At 52.7% G+C, this 20728-nt stretch overlaps 2 protein-coding genes and 1 long non-coding RNA gene across 3 annotated transcripts; 2 read left to right on the top strand and 1 right to left on the bottom strand.

Annotated features, from left to right (window-relative positions):
* Window positions 1–1582: 1582 nt before the first annotated feature.
* TRIM41 (tripartite motif containing 41) lies at window positions 1583–8304 on the top strand. Its single transcript, XM_082781877.1, has 6 exons — window positions 1583–2524; window positions 3391–3486; window positions 4021–4251; window positions 4841–4863; window positions 5507–5634; window positions 6051–8304. The coding sequence occupies exons 1-6, from the start codon at window positions 1586–1588 to the stop codon at window positions 6566–6568; spliced, it is 1935 nt and encodes a 644-aa protein (XP_082638003.1). The 5' UTR covers window positions 1583–1585; the 3' UTR covers window positions 6569–8304.
* Window positions 8305–8444: 140 nt separating this feature from the next.
* On the bottom strand, window positions 8445–12757 carry RACK1 (receptor for activated C kinase 1). The gene is made up of 8 exons (XM_082781916.1): window positions 12560–12757; window positions 11581–11752; window positions 10797–10944; window positions 10393–10488; window positions 10119–10229; window positions 9407–9547; window positions 8901–9011; window positions 8445–8573 (listed from the first exon to the last, which is right to left on the bottom strand). The coding sequence occupies exons 1-8, from the start codon at window positions 12666–12668 to the stop codon at window positions 8508–8510; spliced, it is 954 nt and encodes a 317-aa protein (XP_082638042.1). The 5' UTR covers window positions 12669–12757; the 3' UTR covers window positions 8445–8507.
* Window positions 12758–18089: 5332 nt separating this feature from the next.
* On the top strand, window positions 18090–20592 carry LOC309889192. The gene is made up of 6 exons (XR_014319202.1): window positions 18090–18122; window positions 19694–19758; window positions 19998–20018; window positions 20331–20351; window positions 20435–20455; window positions 20572–20592. It is a non-coding gene; the product is annotated as an uncharacterized lncRNA (long non-coding RNA).
* The last annotated feature ends 136 nt before the right edge of the window (window positions 20593–20728 follow it).

The raw sequence follows: 20728 nt of genomic DNA, 5'->3' as shown, positions 1-20728 counted from the left end.
ACCTTAATCGAGGATGTCAAGGGAACTGAGGAGGTTTACGGAAATATGAAGATGTTTTTAGCAAAAACTCGCCGAGCTGGGGGTTCTGCGGTGCTTTTTTGGGGTGAATTAGGGTGAATTTGTGGAAAGTGGGAAAAGAGGAAAACTGAAACGCCCAACGTGGGGCTCGAACCCACGACCCTGAGATTAAGAGTCTCATGCTCTACCGACTGAGCTAGCCGGGCTGGTGGCATTTTACACTCTCTTTTAGATTCTTGTTCATGGGCCCAGAGCTGTTTATGGCCCAGGGGTGGTCCTGGTGATCCCAGGAGCCCCCTGGTAATGGGAAAGGGCCTTTTTTTGACCTGTTCTGGCTAAATAAGAAGGTGGGGAAACAGCAGCACAACGCCCGGCTGCGTTTCGAGCTGCACCCGTGGCCGACAAGGCTGTTGGAGGACTCAGTGTTTGTCTGAAGGAAAAAAAAAAAAAAAAGGGAGGAAAGGGAAAATTTAGAGGCGTGTTTCTGCCCGGTTTCGAACCGGGGACCTTTCGCGTGTGAGGCGAACGTGATAACCACTACACTACAGAAACCCGTTGGAGCAGGCCTCGACCTGTAGGTTTATATCCTCACAAAATTAACGGATGGGTGGCTGTGGGTAAAAGAGGAGGGAGCGGGGGTGATCCTGGGGCTCCCCTGCGCGGATCCGGCGCGGTCAGAGAATTTTGAAGGGGCACAAAATGAGGAGAGAAAAACTAAATCCGGCGAGGCGCCCAACGTGGGGCTCGAACCCACGACCCTGAGATTAAGAGTCTCATGCTCTACCGACTGAGCTAGCCGGGCGGCGCTGCGCTGGCCAATGGCAACCGTTCCTACGCCATTTAGCCCCGCCCACTCCCCTCCTGGCCCCGCCCCCTAGAGCCCTCCGAGGAGACGAGGGTGCGGCTAGAGCGCCGCCCCCCGGCTTCCGCCCACCTCCCTCCCGTTGCCTAGCAACGGGGCGCGCCGCTTCCGGTCAGCTGGGCGCTGATTGGGCGGGGCCGGGCGGCTGAGGGGCCGGAAAGCGGAAGCGCCGCCGAGCTTCCCGTCGGTTGGCGGAGCCCGCACCATAGAGAAGCGGCGGCGGCGGCGAGGAGGGGGCTAGAGCGCCTCCCTAGCAACGGGGCTCGGCGGGGGGGGGGGGGAGCGGCGAGGCCTTCAGGGAGCTCCCGGTTTGGGGTCTTGGTTCCCGGTTTGGGGTCTTGGTTCCCGGTGCGAGGCCTCCGGGGCAGGTTTGGGGTCGGGAACCGGGCCTGGGTTCGAGGTTTGAGGCCTTCAGGGGGGGGTTTTGGGGTCGGGAACCGGGCCGGGCCCCCGCTTTGAGGCCTGTAGGGAACGGGGGGTGGGGGCCGGGACCGGGCCTGGCCTGGCCCCAGCTTTGGGGTTTACGGAGCGGGTTTAGGGGCGGGGAGCGGCTCCGGTTTAGGGTCTGGAGGAAAAGGGGGAGGGGGCGAGCTCCGGTGGTGCCCACCCCGAGGGGCTGAAGGACCTCAGAAAGCCCCGGGAGGACAGAAGTGGGGGGGGAGGGGGGGAAGTCTTTGGGCCTCCCCCATTCTTTGGGCCTCCCCCATGGCGGTGGTGGGCGACGGGGGGACCGGGGGGCGCCTGAACCCGGTGGAGACGCTGCAGGAGGAGGCGATCTGCGCCATCTGCTTGGACTACTTCGTGGAGCCCGTGTCCATCGGCTGCGGGCACAACTTCTGCCGCGTGTGCATCTCGCAGCTGTGGGGCGGCGAGGCGGAGTACGAGGCGGCCCCCGGGGCGGCGGCGGCGGCCGCAGGAGGTGGCGGAGGGGCCGTGGGGCTGGGGGACGTGCTGGAGGAAGAGCTGGAGGATGAGGAGGACGAGCTGGACGAGGACGAGCTGGAGGTGGAGCAGGAGGAAGAGGAGGAGGAGGAGGAGGAGGAGGGCGGCGGAGGAGCCGAGGAGGAGGAGGACATGTGGAGCGAGGAGGAAGACGACGGCGAGCTGTGGGAAGAGCCCGTGGAGGAGGACATTTGGGACGGTGGGGTCGGGGGAGAGCTTTATTTCGGGGACGAGGACTATGACGAGGACGTGATGGAGGAGGACGTGGAGGAAGAGGAGGAGGTGGAGGAGGAGGAAGAAGAGGTGCAGACCCCTCCGCCCCCGGTTCTGGCCGCCCGGCCCCGGCGCCTGCAGACCTTTACCTGCCCCCAGTGCCGCAAAACCTTTTTCCAGAGGAATTTTCGGCCCAACCTCCAGCTGGCCAACATGGTGCAAATCATCCGGCAGCTTCACCCCCACCCCCAGCGCCTCGCGCCGCCCGCCGCCGGCCCCTCGGCTTCGGGGGCTGCGGCCGGAGGGCCGGGGGGGGTCCTGGTGGCCGGGGGGGGCCAGGGGCCTCCCAACCTTTGCGAGAAGCACCAGGAACCCCTGAAACTCTTCTGCGAGGTGGACGAGCAGGCCATCTGCGTGGTGTGCAGGGAGTCGCGGAGCCACAAGCACCACAGCGTCGTCCCCCTGGAGGAGGTCGTGCAGGATTATAAGGTGCCAGGAGCTTGGGGACGGGATAATGGGGGTTTTTTGGTTGTTTTTTTTTTTTTTGGGAGCCAAAAGGATTTGGCGGAGGCGGGGAGCGTCTCGCAGGGCTGGTTGGGCGAGCGGAGTGGGGAGGAGGCTCGATTCGAGGAGGCTCGGGGCGTGGGAGGCCGGGAAGCCACAAGCCTGGCGCCTCCTCCAGCAGCACGAGGGCAGAGGGAAGGGGCCAGAAGCGAGCGCTGGGCGAGCTGGAGGTGTTTGGGAAGAGGCAGGGATCCCCTTGCTCCATCCCTCGTGGGTTTCTCCTTCTTTTTTTTGGAAGCGTTGAGCCCGTGCTTCGTGCCTTAACACCCTGAGGTGCTCAGGCAGCTCGTTCCTCGCCTGGGGAGCTGCAATTTTTGTGTTGAGGCCTGCTTTTTGAGCAGAACTGGTTGATTTTTGGGGAAAATCAAAGCCAATTCCCAACAAACGAAGCGGTCGTGGCTTCGTTGTTGGCTTAGACTGATCTAGGACCACGCTGATGTCGAAGGAGCAACCCGAAAGGGAAATTCAGGCTCTTTTCTCAGCCAGAAACCCAAATGTGATGGCTCGGTCACGTTCACCAGCTCAAGCCACGCAACCTGCGCTCAGTAGCCACAGCTTTGGTGTTTGTGGATATTCCCCACTCGAACCAGGCTGGGATTTTTGGCTTTCTAATTAAAAGCTGCTTCCCAGCACGAGAGCTGCCAGAAAGGAAGAGGGAAGTGGGCTGAAGGCTGGGCAGGAGGTTCCCTTTTCATGCTAGGGCCCGAAAGAGAAGAGGAAGGAGGGGATTGCCTCAGCCAGGGTTTCCTGAGCCGTGTGTTTTGTTTTTTTCTTTCCTTTTTTGCTCTCAGAACAAACTCCAGAGCCACCTGGAGCCGCTGAAGAAGAAGCTGGACGCGGTCCTGAAGCAGAAATCGAACGAGGAGGAGAAGATCACGGAGCTGAGGGTAAGAAGCGATGCCCAGGAAGCTTAAATCCTTCCTTTTCGAGCTGTTTTTTTTTGTGTTCCCACCTGTATTTCCCACCCCAAAATAATCAGCCCATAAAGAGGGTGCTGAAACGTCAGCGAGTCGTGGCTCTGATTTCTGGCGAGGTGGACGAGCAGATTTTTGTCCTCTCCTGCTGCTCTGAGCCCTCGCGGAGGCTTCGCGCTCCCTTCCCTGCAATTACTGGGCTGGAAAACTTCAGGGCTTCGTTTCCCTAACGAATTAGGCCTTAACGAGGGGGTGGCGTGCCTCGGTGCTTAGTGGGAATTGGCGGTTTGGGAGCGAGGGAACAAATTGGTGTCCTTTGGGGCCGACAGCTGAGCTGAGAACGCGGCAGGTCCGCTTCCCCAAGAAGGAAGCTCTCGTTCAATTCTGGTTTTGGTTGATTTTTGGACACGTGGGGGGATAAAATCGAGAGGGAGCGTAGCACAGGACCCCCAAAACAATCCCCTAGCTCCTCTAAACCCTTTTCTTCCCTCTCCCCTTGCCCTGCAGGACAAGATGAAGCTGGAGATCAAGGAATTCGAGTCGGATTTCGAGCTGCTGCACCAATTCCTCATCGGGGAGCAGGTCCTGCTCCTGCACCAGCTGGAGGAGCGCTACGAGAGCCTCCTGGTGCGCCAGAGCAGCAACATCAGCCAGCTGGAGGAGCAGAGCGCTGCCCTCAGCCGCCTCATCGCCGAGGCAGAGGACAAGAGCAAACAGGACGGGCTGCAGCTGCTCAAGGTCCTTTTTTTTTTGTTGTTTTCCAGCCCTGCTGGGGGAGAGGGAAGGCCCCAGGCAGAGATTTCTCAGCGTGGGGGTGCAGGGAGGGGGAAATCCTTTCATTTTTTTTTAATGTTCCCAAAGGGCTGTGAACTTTGGTGGTTTTTGAACCCTGAACCCTGCTGGCGGCCTCGCTCGGCTCCCCGCTGGCAGCCCGAGGAACTCTGGCCCCAGCTTTTATGGCCGGGAGATAAGGTTTAGGGATGGGAACGAGCGGAGCTGCCAGGAGGAGCTGAATCCTCCCTCCCAAAGCCTCTGCTCCGTGCACATTTTCCTTACCTGCTGGGTCAGATCCTTCCCTGTCCAGAACCACAAAAGAGGGGGGAAAACGGGAAGAGAAGTGGACGCCCCAAAAGATTTAGGTCCAAATTTTATTGCCTGATTTAGTGGGAAAAGCCCCCAGCAGTGGATGGGATCTTTTAGGGTTTTTATTCCCATTGCCTGACCGGGACAGGACCTGTAAGAGGATTTCGTGCGGGATCAGCATCAGCCCTCCCTAATCTTTCTTTTTTTTTTCCCCCCTTCTCACCCCGCTACCTCCTTTCTGCAGGACATCAAAGGCACTTTTATCAGGTCAGTGACTTTTTTTTTGCATCTTTTCACTCTTTTGTGTCAAAAAAAAATGAGTTTTTGTTTTAAACTCTGTGTGGCGGGCGCTTTTCCGGGCTGGGGCTGGTGGATAGCTAATGGGGTGGCAGGAGCTCCTGTAAAGGGTGGAAACGGGGTGGAAATGGGGTTTTGGGGAGCAACTGAGGACACGCAGGAGAGGAGGAAGGTGGGGACGAGATCTCAGCCCATCGTAGGAGCAGAGCAGGGTGTGCCCACGCAGACCTGGTGCCCTGGGGGAGCGGGAGCCGCTTTTAACTCCAGAAAAATAATTCTCCCCGGCTTTTAAAGCTGACAAGCAGCAGCAGGAGGGTCCCCCCCGTCGCTTTATAGGGCCGTGGCCGAGCTGGATGCGCGGCGGCTCCGTTTCTGTGGCCGGGAGAGGGTGGGGAGCGCCGGCTGTACCAGTGCAACCAGTCCTGCCTGGTTTTTCAGGCACCGAGCTGCTCAGCTTGGCTGGAAAACGGCTCCGGGTGGCTGGAGGATCACGGGAGAGCGGGCTGGATTCTCCCATCGTGCTTTTAAATCGTCTAAATACCAGAAAAGTGCCCCAAATCTGTTGGTTTTGCATCCCTGCCTTGCTAAATCGACGTTTTTCCTCTCCTGGCAGATGCGAGAACATCAAATTCCAGGAGCCCGAGATGGTGCCGGTGGACGTGGGGAAGAAATACCGCAACTACTTCCTGCAGGACGTGGTGATGAGGAAGATGGAGAAAGTCTTCAGTAAAGTCCCTCAAGGTGAGCAAACCTGGAGGAACGAGCTGATCCCTCAGCAGAATCCTAGGGGAAAGGCCAAATCCTTCCTCCTGGGGTGGGATTTCTCCTTCCCCAGCTCTGTTTTCCCATGATTTGCACCCCTCGTGGATCTTTTTCCAGCAGCAGACGCGTTTTCTCCTTCCTCTCCGTGCCTTTTGCCATCCTAAGCTGATCCTGGCCCCCTCGCTCTGCATCCTGGCCCACAAAGCCACCAAAAAGATTTTTAAGGAGCTGGAATCCCCTTTAAAATCAGAATATGACCCACAGGGGGAGGCTCCAAATTAACATTTAGCCCATTCAACGTGCCGATGAGGATTTGGGGGTGGGAGAAACGGGAGTGGCGACCTTCCCAGCTTCATCCTCCTCCTTTTTATTATTTATTTTTTTTTTTATTCTAGCTGACATCACCCTGGACCCGGACACCGCTCACCCTCGCCTGAGCCTTTCCCTGGACCGCCGCAGCGTCAAGCTGGGCGAGCGCTGCAAGGACCTGCCCGACAACCCCAAGCGTTTCGATTCCGATTACTGCGTCCTGGGCTCGCAGGGTTTCACCGCCGGCCGCCACTACTGGGAGGTGGAAGTCGGGGGCCGGAGGGGCTGGGCGGTGGGGGCGGCCCGCGAAACGGCCCGCCGCAAAGAGAAAACCGTGGGGCCCCACCAGAAACGGGAAATCTGGTGCGTGGGCACCAACGGGAAGAAATACCAAGCCCTGACGGCCACCGAGCAGACGGCCCTGTCGCCCAGCGAGCGGCCCCGGCGCTTCGGCGTCTACCTGGACTACGAACGGGGCCAGATTTGCTTCTACAACGCCGAGAGCATGACCCACATCCACACCTTCAACGCCTCCTTCCACGAGCGCATCTTCCCCTTCTTCCGCGTCCTGGCCAAGGGCACCCGCATCAAAATCTGTGCCTGACGCCCGCCTACGCCTCCCCCCCCTAGGATCCGGCCTTGCACACGCACACACGGCCACGCTCCTCTCCTTTTTCTCCCCCCCTCCAACCCTCTTCCTTCGGGTCCCTCGTCGGGCTCGGACGCTGCACTTGTTGTCTTGCACCTGCTTGCTCACAAGGCCTCTTTCTTTTTTTTTTCTTTCCCCCCGCCCTCCTCGTCCTCGTGCCAGCTCTTTTTTTTTTCACGGCTTCCCCACCCGGCGGAGCTGCTCCAAAGCTGGTTCCGTTCGGATTTGGGAACAAATCGCCTCGTTTGGGAGGTGAGGCCGCCGCTTTCACTTCATCCTTCACCACTTGAAGCCGGCGTTTTGCTTTCCAGTGTGCTCTCTCCTTTTTTTTTCAAGCCCACGGTTGGGTTTTGAGACGTGGCCTCTTCTCTTCGGGTGCAGAGCTCCTGGGGGGGGGTCTGGGCGTTGAGGAGCGCTGGATCTTGGTCTCTCCATCTCCTATCGGGGCTGAAATCATCTTCCAAAAATCCTCGGCTTTCCCCAGAGCTGTGCCTGGAGTTTTTGGGGCTTCACCTCCTGAACATCTCCATCCCCAGCTGGCGTTTGGACCCGAACCCGCTTTACCCTGCGCCGTTTCCCTGTTCTGGCACTCGCTCGCCTCCCCCCTTGCTCTTCTCCCCCTCTTTGTGCTCGGGGAGGGGTCACCAAATCTCCTCCCCCTCTTTCCCATCCCCTTCCCAACCATTTCTCGGAGGCCTGGCACTTTATTCAGGGCCGCCTGGGCCAGGGAGGGTGCAAAAAAAATTCTAAAATACGGGCGGTTTCCTCCAGCCGGAGCGCGGTGCTGGCCCCGGTGCTGGGAACCAGCCTCTCGTTTCCCCTTGCAGCTTGAGAGCTCTCCGAGGTGGGAAATATTTATTTTCTCTTCCCTTTTCTCGGCTGTCGTCGAGGTTTCCAGCTGAATCCTGTCCCCCCTGGAGAGACTCTGACCGCACCTGGTTGTGTTTTACTTCTTTTCGTTGGTGGATTGGTATTATTATTATTATTAATTTTGTTTTTTTGTTTGTTTTTTTTTTCTGTTGGCATTACAGAGCTAGTTCGAAATATTTTTGGCTAAAACGAGAATTAAATGGAGATTTAGTTTTTTGAAATGTCAAGAAATAATAATAAAGAATAAGGTTGTAAAGCCCAGCCTAGCTTATTGAGAGCCCGCTGGGGAAACCTGGCAGAGGAATCGGGGTCTGGGTCCTGTCTGTGCCTGCTGTTACCCCCCTGCTGAATTGCCCAGGAGCCTGCTGGTAAAAATGCAATCCTGCCTCGTTAATCTTAACCTAATCCCTGCTAATTGGATCGCTCGTATCCCTTCCCAAAGCAGCCAGCTCCTTTCTTTCGTCTACATCGAGGGCCGGTCACGTGGAGGCAGCGTGCTGCTGCCATCGACCACACTGGTGGCCCCAAGGGACAAAAATCCCTCTCCCCTCCAGACCAAGGGGAAAAAAATCCTAAAAATCTGTAGGAAACGGCTGCTTGGGACAGGGCACGGAGGCTGCTGGGTGAAAGCTGCTGGTAAAACATCTCCTGTTCCTCCAGCAGCTCTCAACAGCCCCCGTGGATGATGAAACTGAAGAGTTCTGGTGACCTCGGTGTGGTTAAGGCTCTTATTTTTGGGGTTTTCTTGGCAATATGGGTTTATTTCCCCAGTCTGCAGGTCCTTCACTGTAATACCACGTTCCTATCAGGCTGTCAGCTACAGAGGGGGCTCAAGGTGTTTGAATTCCTTTCTTGCACGCTTGGGAGAAGCAAAAAAAGAGTGTCCCCAACCCTGAAGGCGTGGACACAACTTCTTGGTGGCCTGCGAGCCCAGGACAGGGGACAGGAGGTGGCCAGGAGCTCGATAGAGCGCTCTTTTATTGAGTTTTGTACACAAAATCGAGGGCTTCTCACGAGCTCGTCCTCATCTGGTCCCGATGGTGACTTGCCACACGCGGACCAGGTTGTCTGTGTAGCCAGCAAACAGGGTCTGTGGAAACAGAGAGGAAAAAAAGAGGAGTCAGGGCAGGGGAGGCAGCAAAATGAATCCTCGGGATGGGAAAATCAAGAGGGTGAAGTCCTCGGAGGGCCAAAATCAGCCTCTGGGTGTTGGGGAGAGGGCGAAAGAGGAAAGCTCTAAGGTTTGGGGTGCAGGAGGAAGCCAATTTTTCATCTGTGCTGGTTTCAGGATGCTTTTGTGGTGTGCCTTGATTTAGGAGGGGGTCCCAAAATCCTCCTTCCCCTTTTCCCTGCCCCAAAAAAAAGGGGAAAGGGCAATAGGGGAGGCCGGGCAGGGAGCAGGGAAGGGTTGTGTTACCTGCCCATCCGCGGACCAAGCCAGAGAAGTGCACTGGGGGGGCTCAGCTTTGCTGCTGGTGCTGATCACCTCCTGCTTCAGCTCGTCCACGATGATTTTCCCTTCCAGATCCTGCGTGGAACGAGAGAAAAACGGTGTCAGGGAACCAGGAGAGCTTGTAGCGAGACCCCAAGTGGCCAAGCCCAACCCCTCCGACCCCAAAATGCTCAGAAACAGCCTCTGGGTTTCCGCAGGGAAGCAGTCAGATGGCATTGAAGTTTCATCACAGCACGCTGGTGGCTTCCTTGAGCAGGGGACGGGGACAGGGCCACCAGTTTTTGGTGTGTGACCCGTCCTGGTGGAGCCACTGGGCCACCAAATTTGAGATCTGAGAGGCAGGGTGAGAATCCGCACCGTGAAGGTGGCTCCAAACCCAGCAAAACCCCAAGTCTGAGGGAATTAAGTTTTTTTGGGGGGATTCCACACGGATTAGGATGTGGGGGGATGAAAACCAAGCTGCCACGTACCCAAATCTTGATGCTGGGGCCGGTGGCAGCGCAGAGCCAGTAGCGGTTGGGGCTGAAGCACAGGGCGTTGATGATATCCCCTCCGTCCAGTGTGTAGAGGTGTTTGCCCTCGTTCAGATCCCACAGCATGGCCTGGCCGTCCTGGGGGGGGCACCAAAAACAATCAGAGCAAACCCCACAACTCCTCACCCCACAGATTTACCCCACCGCAGCGAGAAGAGGCACCCCAAAAACCCCAAATCCCGCCCGGAGAGAGAGCAAAGCTCCCCCAAAACATCTCGGGGTGGGGGAAAAAGGAAAAAGCCCTAAAGGCCGGCTCTAAATTGATCCCTCTAGGGTCCTCCTAGAGGAGGCAGCTCAGAAACTTTTTTTTCACCACTGGTGAGCGTTTTTGGGATGGTTTTTCAGCGTGGTGAAGGCAGGGAGCGGTGCTGCAAGCCCGTTTGGGTGTGAAAAGGTTAAAAGGACTGATGGGAATTTAAAGAAAATGCTGCCAGGGGCTGGGTGAGGACCGTTGCTGGGGTTTTCCCTCCTCACCAAGATGCCCTCTGTGAGCAGCATCAACTCAGGACAACTTTGGACCACTTCTAACCCCCTCAAATTGTGATTGGGATGTGGAAGAGCACGGCAAGAGCCCCAGCAGCGAGCTGGGCTGCTGGTGGGACGCCAAAATTGAGCCTCCCTGGCCTCAGTTTCCCCTCAGGACTCGTACCTTGCCACCTGAAGCACAGAGGGAGCCGTCGGGGGAAACGGTGACCGTGTTCAGGTAGCCCGTGTGCCCGATATGGTTCGTCTTCAGCTTGCAGTTAGCCAAGTTCCAAACCTGTGCAGGGACAATTAGGGTCAGAAGCGAGGCGAAAATACAGAGGAGGAAAAAAAATCCCCCTGATCTGGCTGCTCGGATCCTCCCCTGAGTTTAAAAGGGCCCCAAAAGACGCGTGCCCGCCCCCTGGGGGATGCTGATCCCCCGATCCCCCTCGATTTACCTTCACCAGCTTGTCCCAGCCGCAGGAGACGATGATGGGGTTGCTGCTGTTCGGGGAGAAGCGCACGCACGACACCCACTCCGAGTGGCTCTCGTCCTGGGGAAGAGCAAAGAGGGTTCAGGGCGAGGAAACGGGGCCGGGTTCCCCCCGTTCAGATCCACCACGTCCCCTCCTCGCTCTGCGGCCTCCCCGAGCCCCCTCATAATTGCAGGACTTGTCCTCAACCCCCCAAAAAAGGGAGGTCAGGAGACATCGTGTCGCTTCTAATCAGTAGGACAGGGCTGGGAGGCCTGGATCGCCCATCAAGAGGAGAAACCCGGGTGGTTTGACCCCAAAACAAGCCCTGGGAGGTTTCTTTTCGTGGTGTGGAGCCCGATTTTGTGCCTCCTTTTTCCCCAGCTCACCTGCACCGTGTACTTGCAGACGCCCAAGGTGTTCCAGAGCTTGATGGTCTTGTCCCTGGAGCCCGAAACGATCTGGCGGTTGTCGGAGGAGAAAGCCACGCTCAGCACGTCCTTGGTGTGGCCCACGAAGCGGCGGGTGGTGGTGCCTCTGCGGGAGGAGCAGAGGTCAGGATGGCAACCCCAAATTTAACCTTATTAACCCTCAGAAAACCTAGAGCAGCAGGAAATCTCCTTTTCTCCTTAAAACAGGAGCTTGAGAGGCATCGTGCTGGCTGCCAAGGCTTGATGTGAGATTGGGAGAGTCAGGATGTGATCAGGGGAAAAAAAAATCAGCCTCTGCAAGCCCAGCTCTGCAAGTCCTGGCCCTAAAAAGCTTTGGAAGCTAAAAAATTCTTCTGTAGGCAGTTTTCAGAGAGAAAAAAACAGCAAAAAGTAGTTCTCTGCTTGGCCCTGGTGCTCCTGCTTCCCCAGCTGTCTGCTCTCCCCAAATTAGAGTGAAGGAAGAGCCCCTGGTGCTGCTCCAACCGCTCCTCTCCCATCATAATTGCAGGACGTGTCCTCAGACCCCGGAGGATCAGCAGACTTTGTGTCAGGTGTAATCATTGGGAGAGGGAGCTGAGAAAAAGCAGCCAAACACTCAAATTCCAAGCTTTGTTCCAAAAATCTGTGCTCCTCACCGTTAGGATTCACCTTCTAACCAAAAGTGCATCATCCCCAGCACCCAAACATAAGCAGGGGGGCCAAATTTGCCCCCAAACGCTCTCAGCCCGTCCCCAAAACTCACGTGGTGAGGTCCCAGAGCCTCAGGGTGCCGTCCCAGGAGCCCGAGAGCGCGAATTGCCCGTCGGAGGAGATGACCACGTCGCTGACAAAGTGCGAGTGGCCGCGCAGGGCTCGCTGCGGGATCCCGTAGTTGGTCTCATCGCGGGTCAGCTTCCACATGATGATGGTTTTGTCTGCAGGGGGGTGGAACGGAGAGAAAAGTAAGACAGGAAGCACGGATCTGGCTGCACCGAGCTCGTTTTGCTCCACTGCAGGGCTTTTCCTCTCCGAGAGGATTTGTGGACAGCAAATTGGGGGAAGTGTCGGACTGCTGGGGGGTAGGAAGGCCCTGCAGAGGGACCTGGACAGATTGGGTTAATGGGAAGAAACAATGGGATGAGGTTCAACGAGGCTCAGGGCCAAGCCCTGCATTTGGGGCAGAACAACCCCATGTAATGCTACAGGCTTGGGGCAGAGGGGCTGGAATATTGTGTAGAAGAAAAGGATCTGGGGGTGTTAAGCTCGCCTGAACATGAGCTGGCTGCGTGCCCAGGTGGCCAAAAAAGCCAACGGCACCCTGGCTTGCATCAGGAAGAGCGTGGCCAGCAGGAGCAGGGAGGGGATCGGCCCCTGGTGAGGCCACAGCTCGAGTGCTGTGTTCGGTTTCGGGCCCCTCACTACAAGAAGGACATTGAGGCCCTGGAAAGCATCCAGAAAAGGGCTACGAAGATGGTGAGGGGCCCGAAACAGAAGTTATATGAAGGGAATTGGGGTTGTTTAGTTTGAAAGAGGCTCAGGGGAGACCTTAAAACTTGAAGGGGAGCTGGGGGTGGGCATCCTCTCACAGAAAACCAGTGACAGGACCTTAAGAAATGGCCTCAAGTTCCACCAGAGCGTTTTTTGTTTATTATCTCCCCTCCCTGCTCCCCCATCCTCCCCCCCCTCACGGTCCTTTCCCCTCCCCCCCTCCCCCCCCCAAACCCATCGGGCGCGGCCCTCACCCCGCGAGGCGGAGAGAATCATGTCCGGGAACTGCGGGGTGGTGGCGATCTGCGTCACCCAGCCGTTGTGACCCTTCAGGGTACCGCGTAAAGTCATCTGCTCCGTCATGGCGGCGGCTGGGCGGGAGGATGGCGGCGGATTCGGCGGAGGCCCCGGCCCGGTCCCGTCCTGCCGCCCTCAGCGAGCCGCCAGCACGGGGAGAGAAAGAAGGAGGCGATTTCCGGCGGAAGCGGAAGTAGCGCCCCGCGCCGTACGGCAAGATGGCGGCGCCCACAGGGCTGCCGGGCAAGATGGCGGCGCCCATAGGGATGGGGAGCAAATATGGCACTGTACGGAAAAAGGGTTAGGGTTAAGGGTTAGGGTTAAAGGTTAAGGGTTAGGGTTAAGGGTTAGGGGTTAGGGTTAAGGGTTAGGGTTAAAGGTTAAGGGTTAGGGTTAAAGGTTAAGGGTTAGGGGTTAGGGTTAGGGGTTAGGGTTAAGGGTTAGGGTTAAGGGTTAGGGTTAAGGGTTAGGGTTAAGGGTTAGGGTTAAGGGTTAAGGGTTAGGGTTAAGGGTTAGGGTTAAGGGTTAGGGTTAAGGGTTAGGGTTAAGGGTTAGGGTTAATGTTAAGGGTTAGGGTTAAGGGTTAGGGCTAGGGTTAAGGGTTAAGGGTTAGGGTTAAGGGTTAGGGTTAAAGGTTAGGGTTAAGGGTTAGAGTTTGGGTTAGGGTTAGGGTTAGATATCAGAGGACATAAGGAGGGTTTTGAGGATTTGTGGGGGTTAGTGAGGGTCCTGGGGGTTTGCCTGTGGGGCAGTGAGATGTAGAGGATAGAGGAGCCTTTTGGGGGGTTTGGGGCTGAGGTTTGGGGGCTGTGGGGGGTGGCAAAGGCCTTTGGGGCTTGGTGATGGGGTTTGGGGGCTGTGGGGTGACAGAGAAGGCCTTGAGGGCTCAATAATGGGGTTTGGGGGCTGGGGGGGACAGGGAAAGCCTTGGAGGCTTGGTAATGGGATTTAGGGAGCCTTTTAGGTACATAACAGTGACACAAAACCACAGGAAAAAAACAAGGTGGCAGAAAGCAAACTTGTGTGTCTTTTTATTATTATTATTTTTTTAATTTTACACAATCCAAGTGTCCCAGAGAGTTTTGTCCTTCAAGGTATCAAAACCCTCTTCAATCTTTTATTTTCTGGTCTCGGGCTTTAGTCCCCCTTCCCCAAGGTTGGGAAGAGGAGGGAGAACTTCAGCCAAACAGAGGGAGCTTCTGGAAGAGGTTTTCTTCCCCTACAAGCAGAAGCTATGGGTGCTCTAGGGCTGATTTTTGTAATAAGAGCTGAGAAAACGTCCTGTGGGCCTGGAAATACCCCCTAAAAACAGCAATTTTGGGTGCTGAATATAGATGCAAAGAACTATTGTTTATAGGGGAAGTGAGGTGGACCTCTTGCCCTGTAAGGATTTTTTTTTTTCCTCTCCTGAGCACCCTGGAGTTAGGACCCAGTTTTCTCCTCTACTTCCCACCTCAGCAGCTGTGGAAAAAGGAAACCTTAAACCAGGAAAGAGCAAAACCGGGCGAGAGCCTCCAGTGTTGGAGCCTCCTTGTCATCGAGAACGCGTGCCAGCGTTAACGAGCTTTGGGAGGTTGGGTGTGGGGAGGGAATAATGCCACGTCTGGCTTGGGGAGACCCACAATCCCCTCAAATTAGGGTCATGGTGTCTTCATTTCCCTGCGTGGTACGCCTGTAATTTGCTCCCGTGGGTGTCGGTGGCCCAAAAATTTAGAGGAGAAGGGTTAATTCGAGAAAGGTGGCTGGATGAGGAGCCCTCCGTGCTGCCTAGGCTGGGCTTGAAAGAGAAAGCAGTGCCTGCTGCCTGTCAGCACTGCTGGGGCAATATTAATTAAACCCTGGAGAGTCACCGAGGTGATTAATCTCCGGAATTGCTGCCTCTGCAAGGCTTCTGCCCTCTGGGCAGCAAAAACCTTTCGTGTTGGGGTTGGGACGAAGTTGCTCTTTGCTAGGACCGGGCCCTCCCAAGCTGGGGATGATTCAGAAAGGGATGGGGCAGGAGTGGGGCTGGCTTTTTACTTGGGCTTTGCACAGCAAATGCTCTCAGTCTCTTTTGTGTGCGATCCAAGGCTGGGAGGAGGGGAAAAAAACCCTGTCCTGGGATCTGCTTCTAGTTTGGATCTTGCATCCTGCACAGCCACAGCCTTGCTGCTCCTTCTGCCATTTCAGGGGTGTGGGTGGCAGAGCCCCCTGCCCTCCTTTAACCCCTTTGCATTTATTTAACCTTTTTTTTTCAACTTTTGTCTTATCTAAGGTGTGCCAGGATGGAGGAGAATGGGGATTTCAGCATAACTCCATTCCTTTCTATATCTGGGGGCTTTTCCTTGTCTCTCCTTGGGCCCCCCAGGACCTTCTAAAAGCTTCATCCATTTGGATTTAAGTGCCTGTGATGGGGAAAAGCTTTACAAAACATCATGTGCTTTGCTGACAGCTTCTTCCATCAGCATCTGGGAACACAAGCATCAAGCTGGGAGAGCTGTTGAGCCCCTGCTGTCTTCCCAACATGGAGGTGAAATCCTCTTTTTCCCCCAAAATGGAATCAAGACCCCCAGGAGGAAGATCCTTTGTGAACCTTTGGAGAAAGGTAAGAGAGACTTTGCCATCACCCCTCCAGCACCAAGAGAGAAGGCTGGGAGATTAAAAAAAAAAAAAAAAAAAAAAAAGGGAAAATACATCTAAATATGATATCCTTGCCTCCTGCTTCTTCCTTGGGTGTCTCTCTTGAAAAAAAAATGAGTTTCCCACCCTCAAAACATCCTCACTCCAAATTTAATCCACTTTTCTCACTGGATTTTAATCCCAGCGCCAGGTTGACATTTACACTGGAAACCCCCAACGTCAGTTTTGACAACCAGCCCTCCTTTCCCATCCCTCCTAGGCCTCTCCCGTATTGAACACGAGTTTCTCCATCATTTTCTTGAGTTAATAACTTCTCCTGCTCCTCTTGAGAGGATACAGCTCGGGCTGCATCATCCCCAGCCCTCCCACACTGCTTCTTTTGGTGGCTGTAATCAGACCCGTTTGCTCGGTGACCGTTTCAAGGAGCAGGCAGATCGGGATGTTTTTAACCTCCCTGCGTTTCATTTCACGTAACCTGAGCTTTTCAACTTGGCTGCCCTGTTCTCAGCTCTGAATTTTTGACATCCTTCTGGATTTCACCCCGATTCTGGCTCACTGACCTTTTTCTGTCCATCCTTGTTAGCAGATATGTTTCCTTCTTTTTCCAAACTCAGTTGATATTTTTTAAAATTTCATTTTATCATTTAATATAAGACTTATTCCTCCCCGTTTGACTGTATGCATGCACTTGCACAAATATTTTCATGTGTTCATATGCTCCCAAGAAGAATTCCTACAGCAGGAAAGGATTCAGTCTTTCTAAACCCATCTGGGTTTAGATTTTCTGCACTCTTTAGCCACAGCCTCCTAGAGATACAGAGCCAGAAATAAAGCAATTTTAAGTGCCAACATGATTTAAAATCCAGACGTGTAAGAAAATTGCCCAGAAAACAGGCATGGCTCAGCAAGCACAAACAGATCTCAGTTTAAATAATCTGCTCTGGTAGTCCCAGAGATAACGATAAATAAAAGTTATTTATCTTGTCCTCTGAGTCTGGCATCTTAAATTTCAGTCCAGACATTCTGAAGTGGAGCAATTCAGAGACCTCAAATGGCAAAGGTTGAATGTGCTGCAGCTTTTCAAGCCGGAGACATCTCTCCCGGGGTTTTCCACTTGCTCTGCATGGATTGCGTTTGGAAGGTTTGCTTTTCCAAGCTGCCGAGCAATTTTAGGAGCAGCAAATGGCCAGCAACCTCTTCTCTGAAACGTCTTTGAGGTGCTCCTGGCATTCCTGGCTCCGCCGTCGTGCCCGTGCCCCGGCGTCATGCTGCAAGGTTTCTCTCTTGGCACAGCCCGGGGTGCGTGCCTCTGATTTTGTCTCCCCTGCATGCCGAAGCTCTGCTGTCAGGAAGCCTTCGTGGAAATGGCATCTCCTCCACGCTGCTCGCCGTGATCCCCTTTTCCCTCGATCGGGTTTCCCCCAGACAGGCACCTTCTGTTTCTTCACCCCGTGGCGCTGTTTTTTTCCCTCTTGCAAATCCAGAGGGTTTAGCCACCGGGGTTTGATGCCAGGTTTCTCATCCTCAGCTTTAACCCTCACCCTCTCCCATCCCCTACGTTTTGGGACAGTTTCACACCTTGAAATCCAGGCTGCACATCAAATTAAATCCTGGGGCCTGAGGTCACCAAATCCCCTCTGATTTTCCTCTTTTGCTCACGTGTCCTCAACTCCTTAATTTTGAGGTGTAGGAATCTGCAAGCTTGCGTGTCTCACCAACAGAGCTCCAAGAAAAGATGCCTTGTCCTGGTCCTTAGGGTTCAAGAACTGGCATCTGCTTCTCCAAGTTAGAGTTTTTGATGTTTGGTTTCTTTCTTTTTTTGGCTTCAACACTTTGGCTCAGCCCATTTGCCTCATTTCTGAGAGTACTGAGAGTTTAGGCAACTGACTCAGAGAGAGATCAGATGAACAGAACTGTAAAAAATCTATTTTCTCACTGTTGACTGACAAAAAAGAAATGCACAATGACTAATTCAGGGTGAGATCAGCAATTTTAGACATCTTTTGCTAACTTCCCGCTGCTTTAACTCAGAGTTAGCCAGCAAAAAGAACAGAAATGAGTCTTTTAGGGATATATCTATGGGAGTGGTTTGCATTTAGATGCTTATTTGTCTGGTTTAAGGAAATCTCGTTGCAGAAATATGTAAAAAAAAGTCCTTTTTCTTCAGCAAAAGAAAAATTTCAGCTTCAAACCTGTCTCATTATTGCACAAATGGGGGAGCTGTGGGTTTTTGGAGCTGGGTGAGGTGTGTGCAGAGAGGCTAAGCTAGATAAATCTGTGATTTTTTTCTCTTAAATAGCTCCAGATGATGAGAAATCCTAGCCACAAGAGGAGATGCCCTCCCCTGTTTGCTGGTCCCAGTGAGCAGTAGTGATGGAAGGGAAGAAAACCCAAGCGGATTTCACACTTCTCTCTGTTTTAGGGCAGTGCAAACCCAAAATTGGTGCCAGCCCATTTCGGAGAGGGAAGATCTCTGAACACAACACCTGAGATGCTCCAGGACATCCAAACCTCTCATGTTTGCTAAACAACCTGTGGCAGATACTAGAGATTGGCCTGAAATGACCAGGTCAGACCTCAATTTTGTATTCCCCTTCTGGAGAAACCTGTTCCTGCGATGGCTATATAGGGATCCCCGAGACCTCAGCCCTCCTTCTCCAACCTCGGCATTTAAGTCAGCTAAAATTAGGTGCTGGGAACGTCCTCCCGCTGCCAGCACAGCTGTCGTGCCCCTCTGGGTCCTTCCAGCAAATCTGGATACCTCTTTCCCAGGGCACCACAGTCCGAGGACAAACTTGGACTTGCCAAAAATCTCCAGCAGGGACAGCCCCCACCATCACAACCCCGTGAGCAAAACAGCCCCAGCTTGGTTAACTTACAGAAATCCACCTGCAGGTCCTGGTAAGCCCTTTTTATTTCTTTCCACGAGCTCTTGAAAGGCGGGGGAAGGCAAAATTTGGGGAGGGATCCTATTCCTGGATGCCTGTCTGGCTGTGTGGGTTCTTATAGGAAACGCTGGGGGGATGCAGAAGAAACGTGATCCGTTCACGGTAGCTGGAAGAAGCTTAGTACAACCTGATCTTTTATAATCCTGTACCTAAATCTGACAATACTGAAAAAACAGGCAAAGGATTAAGAGAGTGAATTCTTTTTTTTTTTAAAAAATATTATTTTCTTTTATGACAGTATAATACAGAAATAATTTGGGATGTTTTCCTTGCTCTCTATCTACTTCAGTACAAATTTAGGTCCTCATAACAGAGTTTATCTGACTCACCCCCCAGTAGGACCTCTAGTTTTTGAAAATTATTAAAATTAACACAGCAAACAAAAAGCAATGCATAGTTTCCTTTCCAATATGATCCGATGCCTTTTCCCACAAATAATTCTTTTTTCTTTTTTTTTTTTTTCCCTTGTGCTTTTTGTTTTTTCACTGCTGCAGCTCACCTGCATCAGCTGTAGCAGATAGGAAGGTTTTGTGTTTTCGGGACCTTGACGAGGTTGTGAACATTGGGATGAAATTATAATGACTTCCCTGTGCAGTTTGGGTGATTTAGGGGAAAAAAAACCTGATAGTGATGGAGTTTGCCCTCCCTGGTGTGTTGATGAGGAACAAGCAAAGGCGTTGAATGCAGGAGGGACCAGAGGAGATCCCAGATCTGTGCCAGCCCATCTCCCATGGTGCTCAAGTCCATCCTTTTTTAATTTATTTACTTTTTGACTTAAGAAAAGCTGATGCAAAGCATTAGCATGGACTGGAAATCACCACATACAGAGTGGAAGAAACAGAGCAGAGAAGGGAAGCTCTTAATAAATATTCAGCTTTGTTTTTCTTTTTCAGCAGATGTACCCTTTAGTCCATTTAGTCTGAAAAATACCCTCCTTTCCTCATTTAAGGATGTGTTCTTACCATGGTTTTGAGTTGGCTGATGCAAAAAAGTCTGAATTTGTGTAAAGCAGGTGCTGGGTAACGAGCTGATCCAGCTCAAAATAAAATAAATGCTGCTCTTTTGGGCAAAACAGATGGTGGCACCACATCCTCCACATATGGGGCTGCTTCTCATGGTGATAAATGCTATGATTAAATAATTTACAAGACAGAAGGGGCCTAAGGTCATGATCCTGTAGGCCATTAAGGCCAGATATCTAAGAGCTGAATCCTTTTTTCTGATCAGGGGGGTGACAGATTTCTATGCAGAACAGTTCATCACACCTGTAGCAGAGTCTTTTTAGACAGATGTAGACCAATTCATCCAGAATTTCACCATTCATCCAGAAGTAGACCAAAGAACGTCTTGAATGACAAAGGAAAACCAGGAAAAAGCTTCTGTGGCCCCATATTTTTCCTCCTTATCATGTTTATTTATATGGGTGAAAATATTCCAGGCACCAGGAACGTGTGATGTGTCTCTGTGAAGGTCTGTTTTTTCCTGGATGTGATATTTTAATGATGTTTCCTCTCGTCCCACCAGGTAGACCAAGCTGTGGGCACTTGGAGGTTGTTCCAGTTTGGAAGTGAACGTGATGATGGAGTCAGGTATGGCTTGTGAAATTGTATTTGGGCTGCTTTTTGATGTTTCCCTGAGATAATTTCACTGATTTCATTCTATTCTACACTGCTGATGAGGTGTGATTCGATCTCCATCTCTCAGTCAATAAAATAATATTAATTTTTACCTCCAGAGTGATGCTTTTAAGCTAGAAAACCTCTGCTAGTATATCCACTAGCTAGCCAAAAACACTTACCATTTTTTTTCTTTATCTTTTCTTTTTAAGGGAAGAGGAATGCAGATCTGGGTAAGTCATTTTTCTTTCTTCCATCAACACAAAGCCCCTTCTCATTGCTGTACATATCCTATGTTGATATTCATATCCCATGCTGGTATACACATCCTTTCTTCCCTGGGTGGGTGGCTTATTTGTCCTGTCTCATATTCTAGACACATGTGGACAAAGACCACATCAGATAGATTCATAAACAGTGTAATTTTTGGAATATTGTCATCAATAGGAAAAAAAAAAAAGTATAGAATTGGTTTTGATGATGATTTTTGTAGCACACAGAGAGGAAAAACTTAGGGCTGAATTCTCTCTCTGTCTCTCTTTTAGAAGAATGGGATGCAAAAATCAGTAAGTGTCTTTTTTTTCTTGTCCCCTGCTGGTAAGAGATGGGTGTTAAAGGCTTGAACTAACATTATTTTCTCTATTTAAAGGGAAGTTAACAGAAGAATTTGGTAAGTCGCTTGCCTTCTTAACACACACCGAAGTTTGAACGCATGAGTTTGTTCCTACAGCTGTAGCATGAGCAATGACCAACACTTGTATTTGTATTTTTTTTTATTTCATTTAGAGGAAAGTGACACAGAACTCGGTAAGTGGTTTGGTTTGCTTTTGCTGCTACTGAAGATGGAAAAAAAAAGTTATTTGGGGCTTAGAAAAACAGCAAAGGTCCTTCAGATCTTAAATTTGTGCTGATAAACAGATAAAGACAAGATAGATATCTTTGG

The sequence above is a fragment of the Aythya marila genome, assembly GCF_965140915.1.
Source record: "Aythya marila genome assembly, chromosome: 33".
Classification (NCBI taxonomy): domain Eukaryota; kingdom Metazoa; phylum Chordata; class Aves; order Anseriformes; family Anatidae; genus Aythya; species Aythya marila.
Note: the sequence above shows the minus strand (reverse complement) of the source record. Positions and strands in the feature narration are given on the sequence as shown.

What these genes read in the sequence shown, in the direction of transcription:
- TRIM41 (XM_082781877.1), top strand. Translation starts at nt 1,586, where the DNA reads ATGGCGGTGGTGGGCGACGGGGGGACCGGGGGGCGCCTGAACCCGGTG. An exon ending in ACGGGCTGCAGCTGCTCAAG is followed by an intron (nt 4,252 to 4,840) that starts GTCCTTTTTTTT and finishes TCCTTTCTGCAG; the next exon opens with GACATCAAAGGCACTTTTAT. An exon ending in CTTCAGTAAAGTCCCTCAAG is followed by an intron (nt 5,635 to 6,050) that starts GTGAGCAAACCT and finishes TTTTTATTCTAG; the next exon opens with CTGACATCACCCTGGACCCG.
- RACK1 (XM_082781916.1), bottom strand. Translation starts at nt 12,668, where the DNA reads ATGACGGAGCAGATGACTTTACGCGGTACCCTGAAGGGTCACAACGGC. An exon ending in GCTGGGACAAGCTGGTGAAG is followed by an intron (nt 10,230 to 10,392) that starts GTAAATCGAGGG and finishes GTCCCTGCACAG; the next exon opens with GTTTGGAACTTGGCTAACTG. An exon ending in TCTGTGCTTCAGGTGGCAAG is followed by an intron (nt 9,548 to 10,118) that starts GTACGAGTCCTG and finishes TGCCCCCCCCAG; the next exon opens with GACGGCCAGGCCATGCTGTG.